General features: G+C 46.6%; 1 protein-coding gene across 5 annotated transcripts in view; it reads left to right on the forward strand.

Annotated features, from left to right (window-relative positions):
* Positions 1-22,411, forward strand: part of WASF2 (WASP family member 2) — a 73,064-nt gene extending 50,653 nt beyond the window's left edge. For all 5 annotated transcript variants that reach the window (XM_025448394.3, XM_049105721.1, XM_025448392.3 and 2 more), the window contains 7 exons: positions 7,185-7,319; positions 7,839-7,992; positions 10,121-10,238; positions 11,246-11,376; positions 13,681-13,836; positions 16,566-17,080; positions 18,366-22,411. In XM_025448394.3, coding sequence (XP_025304179.3) covers positions 7,185-7,319; positions 7,839-7,992; positions 10,121-10,238; positions 11,246-11,376; positions 13,681-13,836; positions 16,566-17,080; positions 18,366-18,523 — 1,367 coding nt within the window. In that variant the 3' untranslated portion in view covers positions 18,524-22,411. The remainder of the gene's footprint in view (positions 1-7,184; positions 7,320-7,838; positions 7,993-10,120; positions 10,239-11,245; positions 11,377-13,680; positions 13,837-16,565; positions 17,081-18,365) is intronic.
* The last annotated feature ends 1,019 nt before the right edge of the window (positions 22,412-23,430 follow it).

Consider the following 23,430-nt stretch of genomic DNA (forward strand, 5'->3'; position numbering starts at 1 on the left):
TTCCTATTTCTCCCCCATCTGCCTTCCCTAGGTAATGCGAAAATGTATTCCCTCCCCCCCTCCCGAGAGAGAGGTTCCTTTTTGGTACAGATTCTTCCCCTCAACCCTTTCTTCATCTACCACCACCCTCTAGGTTCCCTCCACCTCCCCCTCCACCTGCTTCAAAAGAAATCTGTGGGAAGGGTAGCAGGAAGGGCTGCAGCAGAAACTGCAGATGGAATGACAGAGCAGAATTCTCTGTGTGTAAAGTGGGAGGTTCACAGAGCAGTATCTTGGGTTGGGGAATGTGCCTGTAATTGCATGAGCTGTTCGATGTAGCTGACTTTGTTGAAGCCTCAAATGTGCCAATAGTCTTTATCTACCCGACACCCCCTCCCCCCAACTTTTCTTCCCAAAGAGGAGTAAAGCAAACATGCATTCAGAGAGATTCTAGCTGACTTGTCTACCCTGGTACACATTTAATTGTGCTGCAGGCCCCCAGGTCCAAGTTCAGGGTACAAATTACTTTTGCAGTCTCTAGGGTATTGGGAGTTTTGCAAGCTACGTTTACACACAATGACACAAAGTATAGCTGGAGCCATTCTTCTCTAGGAGGAAGATAGGGGTTAGCCTGGTCTGTTTTGGAGCTGAGGGAAAGCGTGCTCTACGTGTGTGTGTGTGTGTGTGTGTGTGTGTGTGTGTGTGTGTGTGTGTGTTTTAGTTGGCAAAAATGAATGAGACTGCCTTGGGTGGGGTACATGGATGGGTTTGGATTTCACTCTGAATCAAGCTCACTTTGTTTGAAGCTGAGGTATGGGAAGGGCAAATACTTGGATAAGCTTTGCATTTGTCTAGTACCACTCCAGCTCCCATAAGAATGTCCGTCAAATTGCCATTTTAGTGATATTCCTTAGCAAAGGCATCTTGGTGTGAATTATTTTGAGACACTTAACTGCTCCTATCACGTCACTGCCCTTAGTGAAGGCAGTGGGATATTCAGGAAAGCCTGCCTTCCCCCAGGTAGTAATAGGCCCTACCTTTAAAAACAGGGGTCTGAGGGGACCGAACTCTGTGACCATATGATATATGGGGTCTGAAATTCCTAAGCCTTTACCTAGCTCAGTTGATCTAGGGCTTAGGGAAACCTGGATAGGATGTCAGGAAGAAATGAAACCCTGCTAGTGCCTGTCTTACACAAAGGAACACTGACAGCAGTGCAACAGCAGTGCAGCTGACAAGGAGGCACATGAAGGCAGTAGAGAGCCTCACTGCTTCTTAAAAGCATCATTTCTGCTTCTGTCACCCTGAGAAGGCCAAATGGGTGAAAGTCAATCACACACTGGTTCCTTCTCCATAGGACAAAGGACATCTAGCTAATGATGCTTCTTACTCTCACTCAGCAGGAGTTATGCTCTCTCTCAGGTGTTTTTCCAGGGTAGTGTTGATGGATGTCATTGCTCACTCTCACTAGTGATCAGACCACTCCTGTCTTGAGGAAGCCAGTCTGAGAACCAGTGTTAGTTTGTGCCTATGGAAACAAGATTTCTTCACATTGTGAAGCTAACTGACCCTTTATTCGTCCAAAAACATGTATTGAACATATTTTATGTGCCAGATGCTGAAGAAATACAGCAATAATAAGAAATGGTCTCCACCTTCCAGGAGCTTATAATCTACCAGAGGAGGACACAGAGATAAATAATTCTTAAGGGGAGAGAATGAGAGGGGAACTCATATTTGTTGATTGTTTACTTTATGCCAGGTTTTAATAGGATCTTGACATAGATAATCTCTTTTAATCCCTTTGATGATCCTATGAGGGTAGGTAGTGGTATTCTCGTTTTTCAAGTGAAAAAATGAAGGCTTAGGAAAGTAAGGTAACTTTCTAGAGAGACGACAGCCAATAAGAAGTAAAGTCAGACTTCCAGAGAATTTCTCAGCTCTGTCCTCTATTCTCTGTCTCTACCAACACTGCCCTAGTTCAGACCTTCGTTGACCTTCACCTAAATGATTGCCTTATCCTCCCTCTGGCCTCCCTTTCTCTGGTCAACCCTCTTAAATCTATAAATCTGAAAATCTTAAAAATTTTAAATCTGTATCGTTGCCATAATGGTCTGCTCAAAACAAATCTCACTTTTTACTTTTATAATTCTGAATTGTTTGACTTTTTGAAAGTTAAATCTGTGTTTTGCAATCTAAAGTATTTTGAGGGACACCTGGGTGGCTCAGCAGTTGAACAGCTGCCCTTGGCTCAAGAGTGTGATCCCGGAATCCTGCAGTCCCAGATGAGTCCTGGCATTGGGCTCCCTGCAGGAAGCCTACCTCTCCCTCTGCCTATGTCTCTGCCTCTCTCTGTGTGTCTTTTGTGAATAAATAAAATCTTTAATAAATAAGTAAGTAAGTAAGTAAGTAAGTAAATAAATAAATAAATAAATAAATAAATAAATAAATAAAATATTTAAAAGGTGTTTTGAGGGGCACCTAGGGGAGGCATCAGTTGGTTAGTTGGTTAGGCATCAGCCTTCAGCTCAGGTCATGATCTCTGGGTGCTGGGATCGAGCCCCATGTGGGGCTCATTAGGGAGTCTGGTTCTCCCTCTTCTCCCTGCTTGTGCTCTCTCTCGCTATCTCTGTCTCTCTCAAATAAATAAATAAAATCTTTAAAATAAAATAAAATGTGAGACGCCTGGGTGGTCAGCGGTTGAGCGTCTGCTTTCAGCCCAGGACGTGATCCTGGAGTCCCGGGATCGAGTTGCACATCGGGCTCCCTGCATGGAGCCTTCTTCTCTCTCTGTCTGTGGCTCTGCCTCTCTCACTCTGTGTGTCTGTCATGAATAAATAAATAAAATCTTAAAAAATAAAAATAAAAAATAAAATGTGTTTTGAAATAGGAGTACAAAGGTTAAAAATCTTCCCTGTTCTCACTGTGAGACTATTTAAATTTCTTGGCTTGGCATTCAAGACTTTTCAAACCTGCCTTCCTTTCCAGTCTCATTTTTTGCAATCCTTCTTTTCCCATTTTACACTCTTCTTAAAACATTTTTTTAATGAAAAAGGAAGAAAAGGGGGAAGAAAGAAATAATGAATTATCATCTACTTGTAGTACTTCTGAGATAGACCATACCCTCTCATACTTGAATGCAGTACCCTTGCTGTTCCTTCTGCCTAGAAAACCCTTACCATCCTTGTAGCTGATCTTCAAGGCCTAGCTCAAGGATTTCCTGCGCCAGGTTGCACTAAGTGCTCCTTGGAGCTCCAATTATGTGCCTGTGTTATTACCTACCACACTATATTGCAAATTATCTGTATTTCTTATACTAAATTAAAAGTTCTCAAAAAAAAAAAAAAAGTTCTCTGAAGGCAGAAATCACGTGTTGTTTGGTCTTGAACCCCAGTGTTTATCTTGTGTAGTATCTGGCATCCAGTAGAAGCTCAGTAAATGTTTGTCAAATGATTCATACCTATATTCTCTCCACCATTCCATGATGTTCGTGCATAGAGAATACAGGGAAGGAAGTAATACTTTCTATGGGGAGTCAGTCCATGATGTGGGAGCATAAGGAGAGTTAGGGAATGCTTCATAGAAGAGGTTAGATTTGAACCAGGCCTTGAAAGATGACTAGTATTTCATCCAGCAGATAGCAAGATAGGAACAGTCTCATATGTGCTTCACATTCATGACCTTGGCCTCATGTACTCTAGCCAGAAGTGCTTGGTCTAGTAGGCAAAATCTGATTATGGAATGGATAAAACACAAAACTAAAAATTCCAGAGCTTTGGATTACTCCATGATAGCATATCCAGAATTTTTATTTTCCCTCAGTGCAGAGATTGGCATTTCACATATTTGGTTGCCGTATCTTAGGATATATAGGCACAGCCAGCCTGCACTTTTGAATCAGTATCCTGACCACCCGGTAGAATGGAACCCTCACTTGGGTAATTAGGAAATCATGCTATGATATAGGGTTTTCTGAGTGTAGTGGGGCCATACCACTGGGGGGCTCCAAGACTTTCATTTAGACTTGAAGCAAGAGCAGTGTCACATTTCTAAAAATCAGTTTTACCTGTTCACTTCCACATAAGATTTCATTTAACGGTTCTGTTAAGGAAAAGAAAAGTGAAGAGTGCTTTTGGAATCTCTTGCAAAATGTGGTTGATAACTATTACGAATGTCCTGGTGGGATCGTGGGTCTGTCTTGGTAATCTGAATGAATGAAATTTAACTCTGAACAAGGCACTCTGGTTTTCTCCTATATAAGTATAACACTTCTGTTTTCAGATTGGAGTAATACTTAGTACTTGGAGAATTGGGACTATCATATTACTGACTGGAATTATATCTTAAATTTCCTGTAAGTGGGGGCGCATGGGTGGTTCAGTCAGTTAAGTGTCTGCCTTCAGCTCAGGTCATTCCCAGAGTCCTGGGATCAAGCCCCATGTCAGGCTCCCTGCTCAGTGGGGAGTCTGCTTCTCTTTCTCCTTCTCCCTGCTCTCACTCTTTCTCAAATAAATCAATTAATTTAATTTAATTTAATAAATTCCTGTAAGTGTAAAACAGGATATGTAGATACAGTCTTGAAAGTCATCTAAATGTGGTTGACCATTCATTATAAGAAAGAATTTCATTGTAACAACCTAGCATTTTTTTTTAAGATTTTATTTATTTATTCATAGAGACAGAGAGAGAGAGAGAGGCAGAGACACAGGCAGAGGGAGAAGGAGGCATCATACAGAGAGCCTGACGTGGGACTCGATCCAGGGTCTCCAGGATCAAGCCCTGGGCCAAAGGCGGCGCTAAACCGCTGCACCACTGGGGCTGCCCAACAACCTAGCATTTTTAATTCATTTAATCCTATGACAATTTTGTGAGGTTGATATAGTTACCCCCATTTTACAGATGAGGAAACAGACATTGTGACTTGCTGCAGAGTATGCACGTATAAATAGAAAGAATTGAGATTAAATCCAGATCTTTTTTTTTTTTTTTTTTTTTAGATTTTATTTATTTATTCATGAGAGACCCAGAGAGAGAGAGGCAGAGTCACAGGCAGAGGGAGGAGCAGGCTCCATGCAGGGAGCCTGAAGCGGGACTCGATCCCCGGTCTCCAGGACTAGGCCCTGGACTGAAGATGGCGCTAAACTGCTGAGCCACCTGGGCTGCCCCGAAATCCAGATTTTTCTGATTGAAGTCCTCTGCTTCTTCTATGTATCATCTTGTAGTTATAAGTAGGCCCAGGGCCTGATGTGATGAAATGACAGTAGGAAAACCTTCATACCACTTCACTTCCTCTTCAAATAGCATTCTCGGGACACCTGGGTGGCTCAGTGGTTGAGTGTCTGCCTTTGGCTCAGGGCAAGATCCTGGAGTCCCGGGATAGAGTCCCACATCAGGCTCCCTGTGAGGAGCCTGCTTTCTCTCTGCCTCTCTCTCTCTCTCTCTCTCTCTCTCTCTCTCATTAATAAATAAAATCTTAAAAAAAAAAAATCTGTAACACCTCTCAAATACTATTCTCAGTGTTTGCCTGTTTGTGTTAGGGATAAGATTTTTATCTTGAAAATCACTGTGCCACATTTAGCCATACTACTCACACTACTACTACTCCCTTCACTGAGGAGCAGGACATCCTAGGTACTGTCTTGGTGACTTAAGGGTGGGTTGGTTTGGGGTTTTCTTTTCTTCCAGAATACTTGGTCCATTAACAGATTTTTTTTTTTTTTTTTTTTTTTTTTTTTTAAGTAATTGGCTACATTCAATGTGGGCTTGAACTCACAATCCCAAGATCAAAAGTCAGTGCCCTGGTTAACAGATATTTTTGAGCACATAATGTTGCATGTTTATCTGCTTTAGCTTTCCAGTTTTCCATTACCTGGAGGATCATTGATGCAGTATGGTTTTTATAGGAACTTGGCTGCAGTATGGACAGAGTTCAGATACAATTCTTACCCTGCAGAACAGAAATGCAGCTTCGTTAGCCAATTTGTGTTCTTTGAGCCCAGGAGCTTCCCATGGTTGTTTAAATCACAAAATCGTTCAGTATGCAAAGACTTGTTCCTTCCTGGATTAGAAACTCTTATTGACTAAATTTACCAGCAATTCAAAAATATGCTGTTGATTGGTCTTATCCTTACTCTCTAGGTTACGCTGGGAAGGTGAACTGGGGTTCACCGTGAAGGTGCAGTTTTGGCCTTTTGACTAATATTTTCCCCCTCAAGTGTGGACTAAGCATAAATATAGTTTAGAAGCTAAAAATCAGAGCCTACTTAAAATAGTTCTCAGTTTTTGTGGTTGGGCACAAAAACTGTGCCTACCTTTACCTTGCAAGTAAGAAACTCAGATGGTATATTTATTCATGTGTGCCGCTCTTCATTCCTAGCAAGAATGTGCTTTGTGGCTTGGAATGACAATATGGAGGTAGTGTCAAATTGCTGTTAGGTTTCTTTGGCTGCAAATTCTCCTTGCATTCCAGGGTTGAAAGTATGAAACTCTTTTCTTTTTCTAAAAAATAAGATATTGTAGAAAGAGACCACTGGTATGTTGGTTTTGAGGGAGGCCTTGAAAATATCAGCCTTTCCCTTGTTCCCTGAGATGTAGATTTGAAGGATTATAACCTAAAGCAAAGTTGTAGATTATGAAACATAAGATAACCTTTTCACCCCATAGAAGAAGTTATAGGTCTCTGCTGTGAGTTGTTGATAAGTTCAAGGCCTCTCGAAGATACCACAACTCATCATAGTTGTTGAATGTATTTTGGAGGTTCCGCTGAGGATGTAATTTCTTATTTTTCAGGTTAATTGTAGACACCTACAAAGTGCCCGTAACTCCCAATCTGTTTTCCAGAACCATTTGACAAGTTGCTTTTTACAGAGCAGCAAGGGGCTAAGGGCTATAGGCAAATGTGTAGACATATTGTTACTCTTCCAGGATTAATTTTGTGTATTGCACCTCTTGATATTATTCAGCCTGCATTGAGTTCGTGACTATTCCGAGTTTGCCAAGAAGACTATTAGAGAAAAAAATGCATACTGTTCAAGCTATGGAGGGCACGTCTCTATCTCCAAGAGCAAGCATCTGCATGTAACCCAAACCATCTTAGGGGGTGGGTGTGTGGGTTGGGGAAGTGGGGAATAAGATCTTTAGTAGCGTTTTTCTAACCGTTTATGTCATTTTTATGCACTAGTGACTTGGTTTCTTTGCTCTTTCAGGTAAATATGCAGAGGACATTGTTGGAGAGCTCTTTACTCAGGCAAATACCTTTGCCTCTCGGGTAAGCTCCCTTGCTGAGAGGGTCGACCGCCTACAAGTTAAAGTCACTCAGCTGGATCCCAAGGAAGAAGAAGGTAAGGAAGCTGAGCTCAGCATTTGCAGGCTTTGCTGAGCAGTTTCTTAGAATTTTTTTCTCCTGATTTATAAAAAAATGAGGGGGAAAAAAATCACAGAGACCTATGGAGTTCTGCTTTGAAATGACACAAGCCTGGATGGTGTAAAGAAACCTTTTTAGCTCTACCACACCCCCACATGCTGCCTTTCTCCCATTCCCCCAATTCTTGCTCAAATTCCCCCTCCCCCCAATCGTATTTTGTTACCATAAAAGTACTTGGAAGATTCATTCCTCCTAAGGAGAGGCCTGCTAGATCTGGCCACATAGTAAACCTTTGTGTTGCCTCATTTTGTTCAGTCGTGAAATGGCTGGGCTGCTGACAGCCTTGTGGGGCTTCCCCAGAGGGGGAGAAAAAAAACCTGGCTGCAGACAGCCGCAGCCAAGAAACGCAGCAGCTGAGGCCTCTCAGACTGGTGTGACTCAGTGTTTGCTCAAATAGCCTGTCGTCCATTTTCTGCTGCCTTCCATCTTCTCTCAGTGTCACTGCAAGGAATCAACACCCGGAAGGCCTTCAGAAGCTCTACCATTCAAGACCAGAAGCTTTTTGACAGAAACTCTCTCCCAGTACCTGTCTTGGAAACCTATAACACCTGTGATACTCCTCCACCTCTCAACAATCTTACCCCTTACAGGTAACCTGGCTAGTTCCTCCCTTTGTCAACCTGTGGCTAACAGCACTAGATTGTCTTTTTATTTAAAGATGTTTACATCCGAGGATTGTATTCAAAAGCTTACTACTACCCCAGTGTTGTTTGTGGCGGCAGCAGCAGCAGCTAATGTTTACCATATAAACACTTCTCACTTATTATTGTTTGGTTTCTGAAATTCATAGTAAATATAATATGTATTGAAAGTTTGCTATAGCATTGCATGCTGCAGAGTTTAATTTGGTATAAGCCAGGTCCATCTTGGATTCCATCCAAGGAATTTAGTTATTATAGAACCAAAAGGACTTTGTTACAAGGCAGTCCTGGAGCATACATCCCAGGGGCAACATTCTAGCAAGGCTCCCACTTACTCGGAAACCACTAGATTACCAGATGTTTGGGTGTGTTAGTGGGGCTAGCTTTGTGAACTGGCTGCTCTGGGCCCTGAGGGTCCTTCCAAAGCTTAAGGAATAATTGGCATTCTTCCAGATGAGTGTCATTCACTTTGTTTAGAACATCCTTTCGACATTCCCCTCTGCTAGGACCTACACTGTTGCAGCTAAACTTGAGGAAAGAAGGTAGCCTTATAGACAACTTAAAGCCCCTCCCCCTCCGGTGGTCCGTAATGTGATCATCCTGCAAAATACCACTGAGCAGGGGCAGAAAGCGAATATTTATCTTGCTTGTATCCATAAATATTTTTGGAACAGGTAAAAAGTAATTACAGATAGCTGGAGGCAGATGTCTTCTGTGAGACATGGGGATACTGCAAAGTAGAATGTGTGTGTGTGAAACTCAAGGACACCTACCTGCTCCCGGGAGCCTGGAAATAGGAGCATGGTAGCTCTTCACACAGATAAAAGTACATAGCATCTATCCTATGTTATTACTGTGTAAAATTACGTTTGTACCTTGGCTTTCAAAGGGGCTAGCTAACAGCAGGACAGAGATTTGACTCTGTAGCTTCCATCATTTATTGAGTTGGATTTGGGCAGGGGGTTTCAGGGCAAGACGAGAGTGTGTACCCGATACTGAAGGGAGTGTGATGTACGGCCTAGGGCTTGTGTGGTAGAATAGGGTAAACAAATGATATTGAGACAAGTTTATTTTTCAGTTAATGGTATTTTCCTTTTTATCATTTTCCTCTCAATTATCTGGATTTGGCCTAACAGAAATGAGCAGTGGTGTAGCTAACTCGGAACAAGATTTAATATAGAAATCATTAGTGTTTGATTTGGAAATGCTTTCTGTGTGTCGTGACACGCCAGGGAGTAGAATTGCCTTTCTAATTCTTTCTAGTTTAGTGTTAAAATAAATGTCCACCCCAGCACATACTTTCTAGAAAGAGAGAGAGACTCAGTCATGCCAAAGTGCAGGATTCCAACCAGGATCAAGTCTGGCAGGTATCCCTTACTTGGACACTCAGTAGCTCCCTCTGTACTTATGTCACAGCCCCTAAAAGATGGTAATTAAATCTCATAAAACAGCTGGCCATCTTTCTCACTGGGGCCCCCTTGTGGTTGATGTGTGGGGTAGGGGGTGCTGAGCTAATCTAGAAGGGAGCAAGAAGGTGGATTGCCGTGGTTACCTGTTTTTACAGAGGAATAACAACTACACATATATATTCTTTCATGTGTATATATGGATACATAATGTACACATGTGAACCTGCATATATTTGTACAGGTTTCAGATGGGTGGGGAGCCACTAATGCTTCATAGAGAGTCCTGGGGAAGTGGTGGAGGATTGGGAACCAGTGACAGAAATCCCCTCTGATGTGCCAGGATATCAGGATATCCCCAGGGAAATGTCTGTAGTCATGCAGATCATTAGAAATAATCAGGATCCCTGCTGCTTTAACCTATTCTTGCCCTGACCATGCAAATTCCTCTACCAAGAATTAAAAGTAAGGCTAAGTTTCTTAAAAAGCCAGGTAAGTAAAGAGATACCATTCAAGGGGCATTGGAATGCTGATGTGGAAGAGGAAGTATGCAGTTGATTTGAATGACTTCTTGATTCCTCAGTGTAAAGACTGCTAACTGGTAGGTATTTGGAATACTGGATTTGGTTGGGAGCTCATCTGACAGCTACTTGTCTTCATTTCCATCCCAGGGACGATGGGAAAGAGGCACTCAAATTCTACACAGACCCTTCGTACTTCTTTGATCTTTGGAAGGAGAAGATGCTGCAGGACACCAAGGATATCATGAAAGAGAAGAGAAGGCATAGGGTGAGGGGAAAGGGGCCTCTGTTCTACACATCAGTAGGCACGATTGTGGAGGGGGGATAAAAAGGAAGCCAGTCTTATATGAAGTAATCATTCCGAGTGGCTGCTTGCTTGGATGCCAGGTGAAACTCTTTAAAAAATGTGTCCACTCCAAGCACAACCAAGATGAAAGTATAAATCACACCAAAAATGTGTTTGTTCCCCCTAGCGCTATTAACAATTGAGTATATTCAGGCTGAGTTTTAGAAATTGACTTTTCTATTCACCATTTATTTCTCTTGCAATTTGCACCTGACTCTGCTGGACACTCAAGCTAGGCTAGTCCCTTCCCCGCCAGTTTTGCAGCTCATTTCTCAGAGACCAGCACAGAGGGCTCTACAGTGTTTGATTTACAAACAGGAACGGTTTAACACCTTCACTACTGGTTGGATGGGGCGGGGTGAGGGTATAGGCCTGGTTTTGGGAGCTGCTCTTCTCCCCTTAGACCTCCAGTGATGTGTATAAGCATATGACCTACCAGTTGCAACCTCATAATCCCATTAGCATGGCTACCGGGAGGCCCAAGAGAGTGCCAGGGGCTAGTGTAGCTGCACAGGCTGAGGAACTCCTCATTGGTGGTTTGATTTTGTTTCGTTAACTATTTCTTTATATTTGTCCCAGATACACTGACTGACTTTAGTGTCAGAGCAAGTAACAAATAGCTTTTTACTAACTTCCTAACAATTAGAGCTGTTGAGAACATGAATGAGTTACCCAAAGAGGTAATGAGTTTCCCATCTGTGGAGGTGTCTAAGTCTTGGAGTGAGTGAATGTGTTTGACCTTGGGAGGTGATTTGGACTAGATGACCTCTAGGTCATTCCAAAACCAGTAAGTCTCTAAATTCTCTAGTTACTATATGTTGTCTAAGCAAATCATTTCTTGGGTGTGCATCCAGGAAGGTGGATGGAATTTTAATGAAGGACTTTGGAAAAATATCTTACAAAGGCTTTTCTGTTTCTTTCCATTATAGAGAGAAAAGAAAGATAATCCAAATCGAGGGAATGTAAATCCACGTAAAATCAAAACACGGAAGGAAGAGTGGGAGAAGATGAAGATGGGACAAGAGTTTGTGGAATCCAAAGAAAAGCTGGGGCCTTCTGGGTAGGTGATGCTTTCATATAATTGGTAACATTCTTTGAAGGGCCTGGGTTTTGGGGGGCAACAGCTTGACAGCTCTGGTGTGCCACATTTCACACTTCCCTGAAGTGTGTCTATGTGGCTAAGATCAATACCACTATTAATCAGCTACCTTCACGTGCATCCATCTGGTGATTAAAATTTGCAAATAAATCAAGAGACTCAGCAGTTTAAATGAGGTGACTGTAGTAGTCTGGAAAAGAAAGCCTATGGCTTCTAGTGCCCTTGCTCTGCCAGACACAGTATGTTTGTGGGCCTGAAAGGAAAGACTGGAAAGAGAAAAAGAGTGGTCTTGAGCCCTTTGCCTCCAGAGCATTGATCTGAAGGTCATGCCTAAGAGCTGGGCATTTCACAGGAGTGGAGAGGGCCTGGTAGAGAATCTGTGCACATCACCAAAACAACTTCTCAGTCAGCCTTTGTCTGTCTAGGGAGAGAAGCCGGCCAGGGGCCTGAAAACAGACCTCAGACACAGTGTGGGAAAGGTCGTTCGGCCAGTACTGAGGCTATATATCTCCGGGGGGAAACAGTAGATGTCAGTCTGACCCATTTCCCAATACCAAATCACACTGGAGGTTTTTAAAAGGGAAAAAAATGGTTTTAGAGTTTGGTTTGATGCTTATCCTGGTGTCTGACCTGTGTGACATTCAAAGCCAAGTCACCACGACTGCTTGGCATGAATGTTGCCCTGGTTTTTTCTCTAAATACTTTGCATCCTGGCTGTCAGAGAACCATGCCAGCCCATGCCGGGTGTCTAGGAATGATAAAAGGAAAGAGTTGAGTTGTTCTTGCTTTTAGGAATAACTCTACCATGAAAATCTTGACTTTAAAAAATCTTGACACTTCTGACACTTGTTCTTCTTGGATTAAGAGATTTGTTTTAAAGAGTGATGAAGATGGTAAGAGAAAAAAATGAACCTTTCTCTCTGTCAAGAAATCAGCCCTGAGGGTACCTTCATTACCTTTACCTCCCAGTAAAAGGGGCCATTTGGTTCCATGGTCCCATCCTGTTCAGACAGGCCTTGTCCTAGGTTCCGTGACTCTAAGGCCAGAACCTCGCGCATTCAGATTGCCAATTATTACGTGTTTGGTTTGTGTGTGTGTGGAATGGGGCCGGTGAAAACGAAGACTTTGCTTGCCATTTTTCTCTTGTCCAAGAAGTTTGGGATTGGGCTACATGGCTGGTCTACCTGGGTATGCTTGTTGGTAAACCTACAAAGAGATGTACCAAGCCTATTCCAGGCCTTGGGGATTTTCTGCATCAGAGCATCATTTGATTTTTAGTTCTCTCCAACTCTCTTCCCTCCAGGGTCTGTTTGAAAGGAGTTCTTTAGAACCCAGCAGTGGTGGAGAGAAGGGGGAGGTAGAACAGAAGCAACCATATTTGCTAGTTGCTATTTGTGTACATGTGTTATTTGGAAATTTGTTGTTCACCCAAGGCCCAGTGCTCTGAGGGACAGGCTTTTATGAGGCACAGGCCCTAAGCACCCTACTTAAATTGGCAGCTCGTAGTGTTGGATAAGAGACCTGGCAGGGAGACCGAGTCTAGCTACCACACAGCAACTTGCATTTGTCCTCAGCTTGGTTTTGCAATCAAATGCCTCCTTGGCCTTTGAGTACTCCAGAGGCTTGCTGACCTCCAAACCAGGCTGTGTGCCAGTCACGTGTTTGCAGCTCACTAGCCTTGGGGCTTGGCTTTGCCCTTTGCCTCAAGACTGACTTTGGGAGTTGGGAGCAGTTAGGCTGCTCTTAACATTTGGGAGGGAATTTAAAAGAACTGCTGGGTTTGACAAGGCCAACCTGCACTGGGAAAGGAACAGCATGGTTTTTGATTGGCTGGGTTGAATCCCATTTCTCTGAATCCAGCAGGAATATCTGGGAGATACTTAATACAACAGAATTCAGTCCTAAAATTTCTTTTTAAAGATTTTATTTATTCATGAGACAGAGAGAGGCAGAAACATAGGCAGAGGGAGAAGCAGGCTCCTCTCAGGGAGACAGATGTGGGACTCGATCCCAGGACCCAGGGATCATGCCCTGAGCTGAAGGCAGACGCTCAACTGCTGAGCCACCCAGGCATCCCTAGTCCTAAATTTTAATCCTGAATTTAATCCTAAAGTAAAATTTCCGAACAGCAGAAAACATGTGGGGAATATTTCTTTCTTCCTAAACGCTTTTGTACCAAATGCATTTTTGTAGGGTCTCTTAAAAAAACTTGAGAAGTGCCAGTCACACTTGAAATGACAGTTTTGACATTGGGTTCATTGTCAGGTACCCACCCACCTTGGTGTACCAGAATGGCAGTATTGGCTCTGTTGAAAATGTGGACAGAAGCAGCTACCCACCGCCACCGCTGTCAGACTCCACCTCTCCGCCTTCTCCTTCCTTCTCTGAGGACAGCTTGCCTCCCCCACCAGCAGAATTCAGGTAAATGGTGCAATCTCTCCTGTCTACTCTGGGTGGTTACACACTCAAAAACAAAATAAGTGTACCTCAGGGTCCCTGGCTGGTTCAGTCAGTGGAGGGTGAGACTCTTGTCTCAGGGTTATGAAAATCAAGCACTTGTGTTAGGTGTAGAGATTATTATTTATTTTTATTTTTATTATTATTGTTATTTTTAAGATTTTATTTATTTATTAATGAGAGACACACACAGAGAAAGAGAGGCAGAGACACAGGCAGAGGGAGAAGCAGGCTCCTTGCAGGGAACCTGACATGGGACTCAATCCCGGGTCTCCAGGATCATCCCTGGGCTGAAGGCGGCACTAAAGTGCTGAGCCACCTGGGGTGCCCTAGAGGTTACTTTAAAAAATAAAATCTTAAGGAAAAAAAAATAAGTGTTCCAAATCCAGGGCAGGACCAATAAAATAACTTGAGTCAAGTCTGTGTAGATAATAAAAATAATTAACATTTTATTAAGTGTCTGTGAGGTGCCAGGCATTATGCCAAACACTGTATATGATGCTTCATCTTCACAATAGTCCTCCTGAAGTAGGTACCCATTTTACAGATGAGTAAGTGGTGAGGCACACAGAGGTCAATGAACTTACCTAAGGTCACACAGCCAGTCATAAGCAGAGCCATGATTGGAAAGCAGGTCATTCAGTCTGCAGAGCCCATATTCTTTTTTTTTTTTTAAGATTATTTATTTATTTATTTATTCATTCATTCATTCATTCATGAGAGACACACACACAGAGAGAGAGAGAGAGAGAGAGAGAGGCAGAGACACAGGTAGAGCGAGAAGCAGGCTCCATGCAGGGAGCCTGATGTGGGAATCGATCCTGGGACTCCAGAATCAGGCCCTGGGCCGAAGGCAGGCGCTCAACCACTGAGCCACCCAGGGATCCCAGAGCCCATATTTTTAACTGTTAGTTATACTGGAACAGATGGAGATCACCATCATATCTCTTGTTTTTACCTAGCTTTAACTGAGCATGGCATGATGAAGCGGTATAATCTGCCATCCTTACAGTATTTAGCAGACACTGTGCCCTGTTATCTAGGAACCTAGCAGTTACCTTCCTCCCCTGTTCTGGTTCATTTCACTGCTGGATAGATCTCCAGAAAGAATGAAACAAAGGGAAAAGGGAGATCAAATGTAGACTCTGTTGGTACTGGTGTTTGGCAGAGGTATACAGGGGAAGAGTTAGAAAGTAATGACTGGGGACGCCTGGGTGGCTCAGCGGTTTGGTGCCTGCCTTCAGCCTGGGGTGTGATCCTGGAGACCTGGGATTGAGTCCCACATCAGGCTCCCATGCATGGAGCCTGCTTCTCTCTCTGCCTATGTCTCTGCCTCTCTCTCTGTGTCTCTCATGAATAAATAAATAAAATCTTTCAAAAAAAAAAAAAGGAAAGAAAAAAAAGAAAGTAACGACTGAATGGAGATCTGAAGAGTATTCAGATTTCAGTGTTTGCTCCGTTACTTTGCCCTTTCTGATGCCTGACAAATGAGAGCTTTGAAAGGTACAGTTTTCTCCTCGGACTCTGTTGAATCAGAGGTTGGATATGTTGAGGACCCCTCAGATGGACACCTAAAGCAGTGCTATAACCCCTTCCCCTCACGCGGATCCACTCTTCTTGGCTCTTGAAACCACTCATCCCAGATCTCTTCCCGCTGATTGCCCCATCACATGCAGCCAAGGCTGGAAGGTCTATGGAAAATCCCAAGATGGATGCTTTAGTCTAAGAAGTAACTATTAGTGGAGGGCAGGTACCAAGGTGGAAAAAAATCCTTCAGCCTCACACATGGCCTGAGACCTTGCAGCCACAGCCAAGCACATGTGACCTGGGAAAGGTACAACTCAGTCGTCTCTCAACCCAGTTAAAGTCTGGTGGCACATTCATTTCCCATCTCTGCTGACCCTCAGATCGTCATCCCTTTTCAGGTTTTTCCACGTGAGCACTGAAGGTGCATTTACCTAAATCTGTACTCTGCTCAGCTTTGGTTAGCTTGGCTTGGGTTTCCTGCCCTCACAAGATTTGGTAAATGATAATAGCCTGAGTAATAGAGCCCAGTGGGTGGGTAATGTTTAGATTTTTATTCCAATTCTTCTTGCATGCCTTCTTGCTCCTGGTTTCAGGATAAAACTGACTATCCCTCTTAATGGAGGGTTCAGGAGGGTGCCTTCCTTTGGAGAGCTGGAAAGTTTGAGGGGGGACCTAGAAAATGACTTCAGCCAACCCTTACCTGATAGAGGAACCCAGTGTAAACTTCTTTCAAATAGCTTTTCTCGGGATCCCTGGGTGGCGCAGCGGTTTGGCGCCTGCCTTTGGCCCAGGGCGTGATCCTGGAGACCCGGGATCGAGTCCCACGTCGGGCTCCCGGTGCATGGAGCCTGCTTCTCCCTCTGCCTGTGTCTCTGCCTCGATCTCTCTCTCTGTGTGACTATCATAAATAAATAAAAATTTAAAAAAAAAAAAAAACAAATAGCTTTTCTCAGTTACTGGTTATATCCCTCTGCTGATGAGAAGCTTCATTGCATTACAAGGCTTCCTATTGCATTGTTGGTCTGTTCTGATCATTTTTTCTATTTGAGCTAAAATGAAATGATAGTAGACAACCAAAATAAACCTAGGCTCATAGATAAGCTTTATTAGAGGTGGATGTTTGCGTGCTGAGACTGATGGTGGGTTTTTTTTCTTTGTCCTTTTAGCTGCCCAACAGACAGCAACCAAAGAGGGCCTGGCTTAGCTGGACCCAAAAGATCCAGTGTGGTCAGCCCAAGCCATCCACCACCAGCTCCTCCTCTGGGCTCTCCACCAGGCTCCAAACCCGGGTTTGCTCCACCACCTGCCCCTCCACCTCCACCTCCAATGATGAGCGTTCCACCCCCTCCACCGCCTGGAGGATTTGGGCCTCCAGGGACCCCACCACCACCTTCACCCCCACCTTTCCCACCTCACCCCGATTTTGCTGCCCCTCCACCTCCTCCCCCACCGCCTGCAGCTGACTACCCGACTCTGCCACCACCTCCCTTGTCCCAACCAATAGGAAGTGCACCTCCGCCTCCCCCTCCTCCCCCTCCCCCGGGGCCCCCTCCTCTCCTTTTCAGTGGTCCCAATGTCCAGCCTGTCACACCACCACCACTTTCTGATGCCACCAAGCCTAAGTCCTCCTTGCCTCCTGTGAGTGATGCCCGCAGCGACTTACTTTCAGCCATACGTCAAGGTAATTCCCAGTGCTGGGTCCAGGACCACTTGTCAATTTCTACAGCCGAGATGACTGGTTAGAGGGTGGCCTAGGGGTTCCATGCCCTTCCCAGGGGATAGCTTTCATTGGGTGGGGAGAGATTGGGAGGGACCTCAGGCCTCAGATCAGCCTAAAGAAAGGCTTCACTCTGAAAATACAGAGATTTAGATTTCTTTCCATCTTAGTTTAAAGTAAAGGATTCTTGGGGCACCTGAGCCAAAGCATCTGCCCTCGGCTCAGGTCATGATCCCAGGGTCCTGGGATTGAGCCCCAAGTCAGGCTCCCTGCTCAGTGGAGAGTCTACTTCTCCCCCTCCCTCTGCCTGCTCTTCCCCCTGCTTGTGCTCTCTTTTTCAAATAAATATATAAAAGCTTTAAAAAATAATAAAAACAAAATAGATAAAATAAGGATTCTTGGGGCCTTGGATGGCTCAGTCAGAAGAGCAGGTGACTCTTGATCTCAGGGTTGTGAGTTTAAGCCCCACCTTGGGTGTAGAGATTACCTTAAATAAGTAAAGTAAGAGATTCTTAACTTGGGGTCTTTGAACTCCTTGACAAGACATGGCTTTGCCTCTGTTTGCCTTCATTTTGTGCCCCAGAGAAAACCAAGTATCACTGCCCTAGAAGATACTTCTCTGGCCAGTCATGCCCTGTCCTCTTACCCTTCCTCCCTTCTCTCTTTCCCCTTTCTCACCCCGTCCTTCTCCCCCTTTTCTCCTATTCCCTCTTTGTCTCCTTCCCTCCCTTTTCCCCACCTTCCTGCCCTCCCTTATCATCTCACCCTTGTGGAGTATTTATTCTCTTTCTTTCAGAGGTCAGGTCTAATTCCAGTGGTTTAAAGTCGTTTCTTCGGTTTGCGAGACTCCTGGAACTAGGGGTTGTCTGAGGGAGACCAGTTGGGGCAGCTGGGCTCAGTGGTAATCAGTGAACCAGAGAGACTGAGTGCCTAGTGGGTACAGTTCGGTGGCTACTCCCCACTCAGAGCCTCCTGAGAAGTGCCATCCTCACCAGCCTGTGGAAATGGAAAGAATGGCAGGCTTCCTTTCCAACATGCCTATGGCACTGGGGCCTGGCTTGGATAAACCCTCATCTTTACTTCTTTTCTTGCTTTCTCTTTTCCCTTTTTACTTTTTCAGAGGATCCCCACACCTTCCCAGACTCTGCCCACCCCTGGCCACGCCCCCTTCCTCAGTCCTGTGTGGATCCCCAGACCTTTGGAGACCCACTCACCTTCTGAACCCTTCTCTCTGTCTCTATCTCATCAGGCTTTCAGCTGCGCAAGGTTGAGGAGCAGCAGGAACAAGAGAAACGAGATGTCGTGGGCAACGATGTAGCCACCATCTTGTCACGTCGAATTGCCGTGGAGTACAGCGACTCAGAAGATGACTCCTCTGAGTTTGATGAGGACGACTGGTCGGATTAACTCTTTCTGCCTGCTGCCCTCCTTCTTTTTCTTTCCTCCTGCTGCCTTCTTTGATGCATATCCCAACAGTCTGATGCGGGGGGGAAAGAGGAAAAAAGAATTTCAAGGGGCCAAAGTCTTCCCTGAAGCAACCAAAGATATATCCAAGTGCTTCCTCCAAATCAACATACATTTTCCCATCTCCCCATGGACAGGCCCCATGGGGGCTCCTGAGATTCAGTAGCTGAGATGTTCCCTCTTCCCTTCAAGTGACTGTTGCATATTGAAGAGAAGGCAGAACTCCAAAGCAGATCCCTTTGATTGGGTTTAGATTGGAGTTGGTATCTTCCTCTGGGAGCCATTTTCATCTGTAGTCTCCTTCCAAAATCCTTACCCTTCAAATAGTGCCAGCCATCTTCTGGTCCTAAAGCCTGCATGGGCACGGCTGGCCCCTTTCCCATGCGCTGAGAGGGCAGAGCAGGCCACATGCCCTAGCAGCCAGACTGCCACACCTTTGTGCCGTGGTCAGCAGGGTGAGCTAGCTACCTTTTGCTAAGCCATCTCTGTCTCGGTGCGCTTTATTCTAGGAGCCATCAGGCCCTAAAGAGTGTCTCCCTCTCTACCCAGAAATGGTGCCTTTCTGAAGGCTGAAGTTGTTGCCTCCCCTCAGGCTCTCTGCAGAGTGTGGTGTTCAAGTGTCCTTTAAATACCCCTCCCTCACTACCAGGTGCTTTAGGCACCAGAGCCCAGTTCAAACCTCCAGTACCCATGACCAAACTAGCCTTGACAGGGATCTGGACCTCTGTTGGCCATCAGGGGCCAAGCTTAGAGACTCGGAACTGCAGAACTGGAAGAATGATGGAACTCCTTGGATCCTACCCTCTTAATGATGCTGGGAAATGATTTGCTTCAGGTCTTGAGGTCACACAGTTGGATGGTGACAGAACTCTAGAGCCCAGAATTCCTGGTTCCAAGTCACCTGTGCCTTCTGCGACCAAATAGTGGGCACTTGGAGGAGTCCAGGTAGAGCAGTCTTGGCTCTTTACTACTCCAGACCTCACCATAGGTGGGAGTCCCAGGAGGAGGACTCAGAGCCAGTGCCGGGCCTCTCAGTGCTGCTCAGACCCTTATAGCCTGTCTTACAATTCTTTGCTCCCCCTTTACTATCGCCATTGAACCACATGGCCTTGGGAGCTGCCCTTCTGGGGGACCAAAGGTAGTGAGAGAAGGAAGGGGGTACGCAGCTTTGACAGGTGCTGCTTTCAATTCCTCTGCAACTCGTCCCCCTTTTATTTCCCCAATTTAAGCATAGGTTCTGCCAACTATAGAAACTTCAGTCCCTCAGGCTGGTGGCTGCCGCAGGTAGCTGCCTAGGGGGGCCTGGCAGCTGTGAGGAGGGCTGAAAGGCTGAGGGGCTCTGGGTCTTGTTTCCAGCTCCCTCCTCACTGTGTGCCGTGATGTTCCCTCCCTCACTCCCCCTTTTCCCAGAGCTAATACACAGGTGCTATTATTCAGAAAAAAACTGGTCAGCTTTGGCCAACAGTGAGGTTTCTTCTCTTCTGCCCTAACTATTGTGTAGCCTCTTATGCTGAAACCGGCTTCTCCTGGCTTCTCCGGCTTTCAGAGCCCTGAAACAAAGAGAAACAGGATCTGTCTCTACCCAGCACAGCAAATGGTTGTAGTAATTGCCAAAGCCCTCATAAACCCCTCCGGCTTGAGGGGAGTGTGTAATCATGGGTACTACCGCTGTGCCCTGGCTGGATGCTCCCCCTCTGCCTTCTTTCCTTGAACTCTATCCTGGGGACTGAGCCTGTAGGGGCCAGCATGCCCTCCTGCTGGGGCTACTGCAGACTGGACCCCCGCCCTCCCCAGATCAGATGTCTGCCATGGGGCGGGCACCGTGCTCCGTGCTGGCCATACCAGACTGTGTGTGCCCCCCACCTTGCTTCCCACCTTGTACTTAGGAAGCTGAAGGTGCTTTCTTCAGAACCCTAAAATGGCTGTTGAAGGTGTCCCTGGCTGCAGCCCAGCAGTGGCTCGGAGAGGCAGGTGGAGGGCAGTGGTTCTCCCAAATAGGAGTCCTGGGGCCTGGCCAGGCCAGGGTTCGGGCCTAATGGCTTTGACTAAATTACCCCCATCCCCCTCCTTTCCGGAAAAGGGGGAGCCAGCGCCACTTGCTATCATTCTGCTCTGACCTTGAAGGGGGCGGTGTTGGCCTGGCTTCTGGAATGGACACAGTCTGCCCTGGAAAGGGCTGGGGGCAGAAGGGGGGGCACTGCCTGCGGAAGGTAGGATTAGATCATTAGCTCAGTGACCTCCTAGGGTTTCGATGTGCTGTGTTCTCATCCTACAGCTGGTTTGGTAATGATCTGCAAGTCCCGGAGAGCAACAGCACAGCTCTGCCTGACGCTCTCATTAAAATCTATGCAGCCAAGCTCTGTGCTTTGTAGCAGCCGGCCTTGCGAAGCCTCCTCAGCTCGGGGGGCTGGGGACCCAGTCAGCTGAGAGGCCCTCTGGGCTCTATTTATGCATATGTGCACCAAAACAAAATAAAACAAAAAACCCACAATGCTTCTTTAAACCCGGAGCCCTTTAAGATGATAAAGGACCCTATGCAGGTAATTGTGCGTCTTTGGAATCCTGTAATTGTAGAATGCAAAGTTTAGTGATTATTTAAACTGGGCTGAGGCTGGCAAGAGTGTGGAGCAGTAGTTCATAAGGACTCTAAAGCGCTGAAGCTAAGGAGCCACCTCCCTTCCCTAGTTTGCCCAGCCCAGGGGACCTGCCCCCATTCCTGTGGCCCAGGGACCCAGCTTCCAGTCGGCAGTGTCAGAAGTGACTTGTGGCTTTGCCACGGTTGTGAGATGACTACATTCCAAAGGAGCAGCCACAGGGAGGGGGCAGGCTCTGCGATCCCTTGGAGGCTCAGAGCAGCTGGCCCAAGCTCCAGCTCGCCTCCAACGGAAGCTCAAGCGCCCTCAGAAACGACCCTGGCCAATGTCACCGCAGAGCCGAGGCAGTGTTGTCAGGGCTAATGTGAAATCTCTTCCCGTGGCGCCGATCCTCCGGCTCTGCAGCGCCAGCTTGGACAGATTGAGGTCTCTGTGGCTTTGGTGACCCTGCTTAAGCATTCCCACCGTGTCCCAGCTTCGCTCTCAGCCTGCCTCCCTCCGCAGCCCCCCTCACCTGACCTCAGGGCCTGGGGAGGGGGCCAGTGCCCCAGGGCAAGGGGCTGTTGCTCAGGAGAGATGTCAGGCTTCCTGGCGTCATCAGGCTTTGAGCTCTACTGGGGTCCAGCAGACCTGGGACCAGGTGTCACTAGGAGATATGCCTCATGCTGTGCCTCCATGAGGGCTAGGGAACAATTCTGTTATTGTATTAACTTGACTCAGTTAACTCACTTGAGAAACTAACCAATTTTTACTTTCTGTCTAGAATGATGTACATGTAGGAGAGTGAGCTATAATGCTCCCAAAGTGCCTTGTTTTCTCTGATATAAATATATTTATAAGGACCTATTCCAGTGGATTCTTGGGTGTGTTTGCCACATCGATTTTAGGGAGTGGGCGTATATGTAGTAGGGATACAGTCTGGAAATGGGTCCCTTTCCCCTCAGGGTGGGAGAGGAGAGGTGGGGGTTAGAGACCTGTGAGGGTGGGGTTAAATCAAACCCCCGAGGTGACTCTTTCCTCTTCGCCCTACTCCTCTTAGGCTTAGAAGGACGTCCAGTTTTTTTAAAGCCCTGTGGCTCCAAGCCTGGTCTCATTTGTTTCCCTGGCTGGCTCACGTGTGGACCACGTTAGCACCCCATGGCCTGAGGATTCCACGTAACGATTTTATGTTATACGTGCAAATATGTAAATGCCAACATTTTAAATAATTTGATAAATCTTTGTAGCTGCTCAGCCACCTTTGGTGTCTGTGTGTGTCTGTGCGTCTGTGCCTGTCTCTGTCTCTAATGGGAAAGTGGTTGGAAGGGGCCGACACTGATAGCCACAGGTGGTGGCCGAGCCCTGGAGGGAGGTCTTGTGTGAGTGGCTTCGAGGAGCAGGAGGCCTGCGGGTCTGGATGGCGTAGGCTTTGTGGGAGGGGGAGGTGGAGGCCAGAAACCATTTTGATTTAGGAGACCCAAGCTGGGGGACCCGGAAGCCCGGATGTCCAGCCGTCCTCAGCTGGGGAGACGAGCAGTTGGCCGCTTGCATCAGGGGGAAGAGAGGCGCTGGCAGATGCCGATGTTGCCTCCCAGCATCTGGCCGGCATCTCGTCTGCCTCTCCCACCCTGGCAACGTACCTTAAATATAGAAGGACTTTCAGTGGAATCCGATAAAAAGTTGAGGCTGCTGTGTGTACCCCCTCCTGCCTGGGAAGGCGAAGGGGCTGGGTTTATATTCTGACCCCCAAAAATGACCTACCCAGGAAGCAACGGTTGTTGGCAGCACAGCTGCTGCGGGTGGCCGTCCCTGGGGGCACTTGATGGGCAGACACCCAGCTCCAGTTGCCCCGGGAGAGGGCGGGGAGCCAGGTTGGTGACCCCAGCGGCCACGCCTGCCGTTCAGGGAAGGAGAGTCCCCCACCGGCGTCCCAGGAGGGGGGGGCAGAAGTTTTGAATTGTCAGCAAGTGCCGCGCCAGCCGCTCTGAGCTCATCGCCGGGGGTGGGGGTGCAGGGGAGGGGGCGCGGGAGCCAGCTCGCCCCGCCGGAGCCCCTCGCCCCACCCTCCCGCTCAGGCCTGTGTTTAGTCAGCACTTGGCTTCCTCGGGCCGGTGACTGACAGGCAGCCAGACGCCCGCCCTGGGAGAAGACAAAATGGTGGTGTCGGGAGCCGCCCTTGCTGGGGAACTGGAGGGGAGGAGAGTGGTTCTGGGAAGCGGGCGGCGCCTCCCCTGGGGGCCGTGACCCCCGGCTTCCCCTCCTGGGCCAGTCCCGAGG

This window comes from Canis lupus, chromosome 2 (assembly GCF_003254725.2).
Source record: "Canis lupus dingo isolate Sandy chromosome 2, ASM325472v2, whole genome shotgun sequence".
Lineage (NCBI taxonomy): Eukaryota > Metazoa > Chordata > Mammalia > Carnivora > Canidae > Canis > Canis lupus.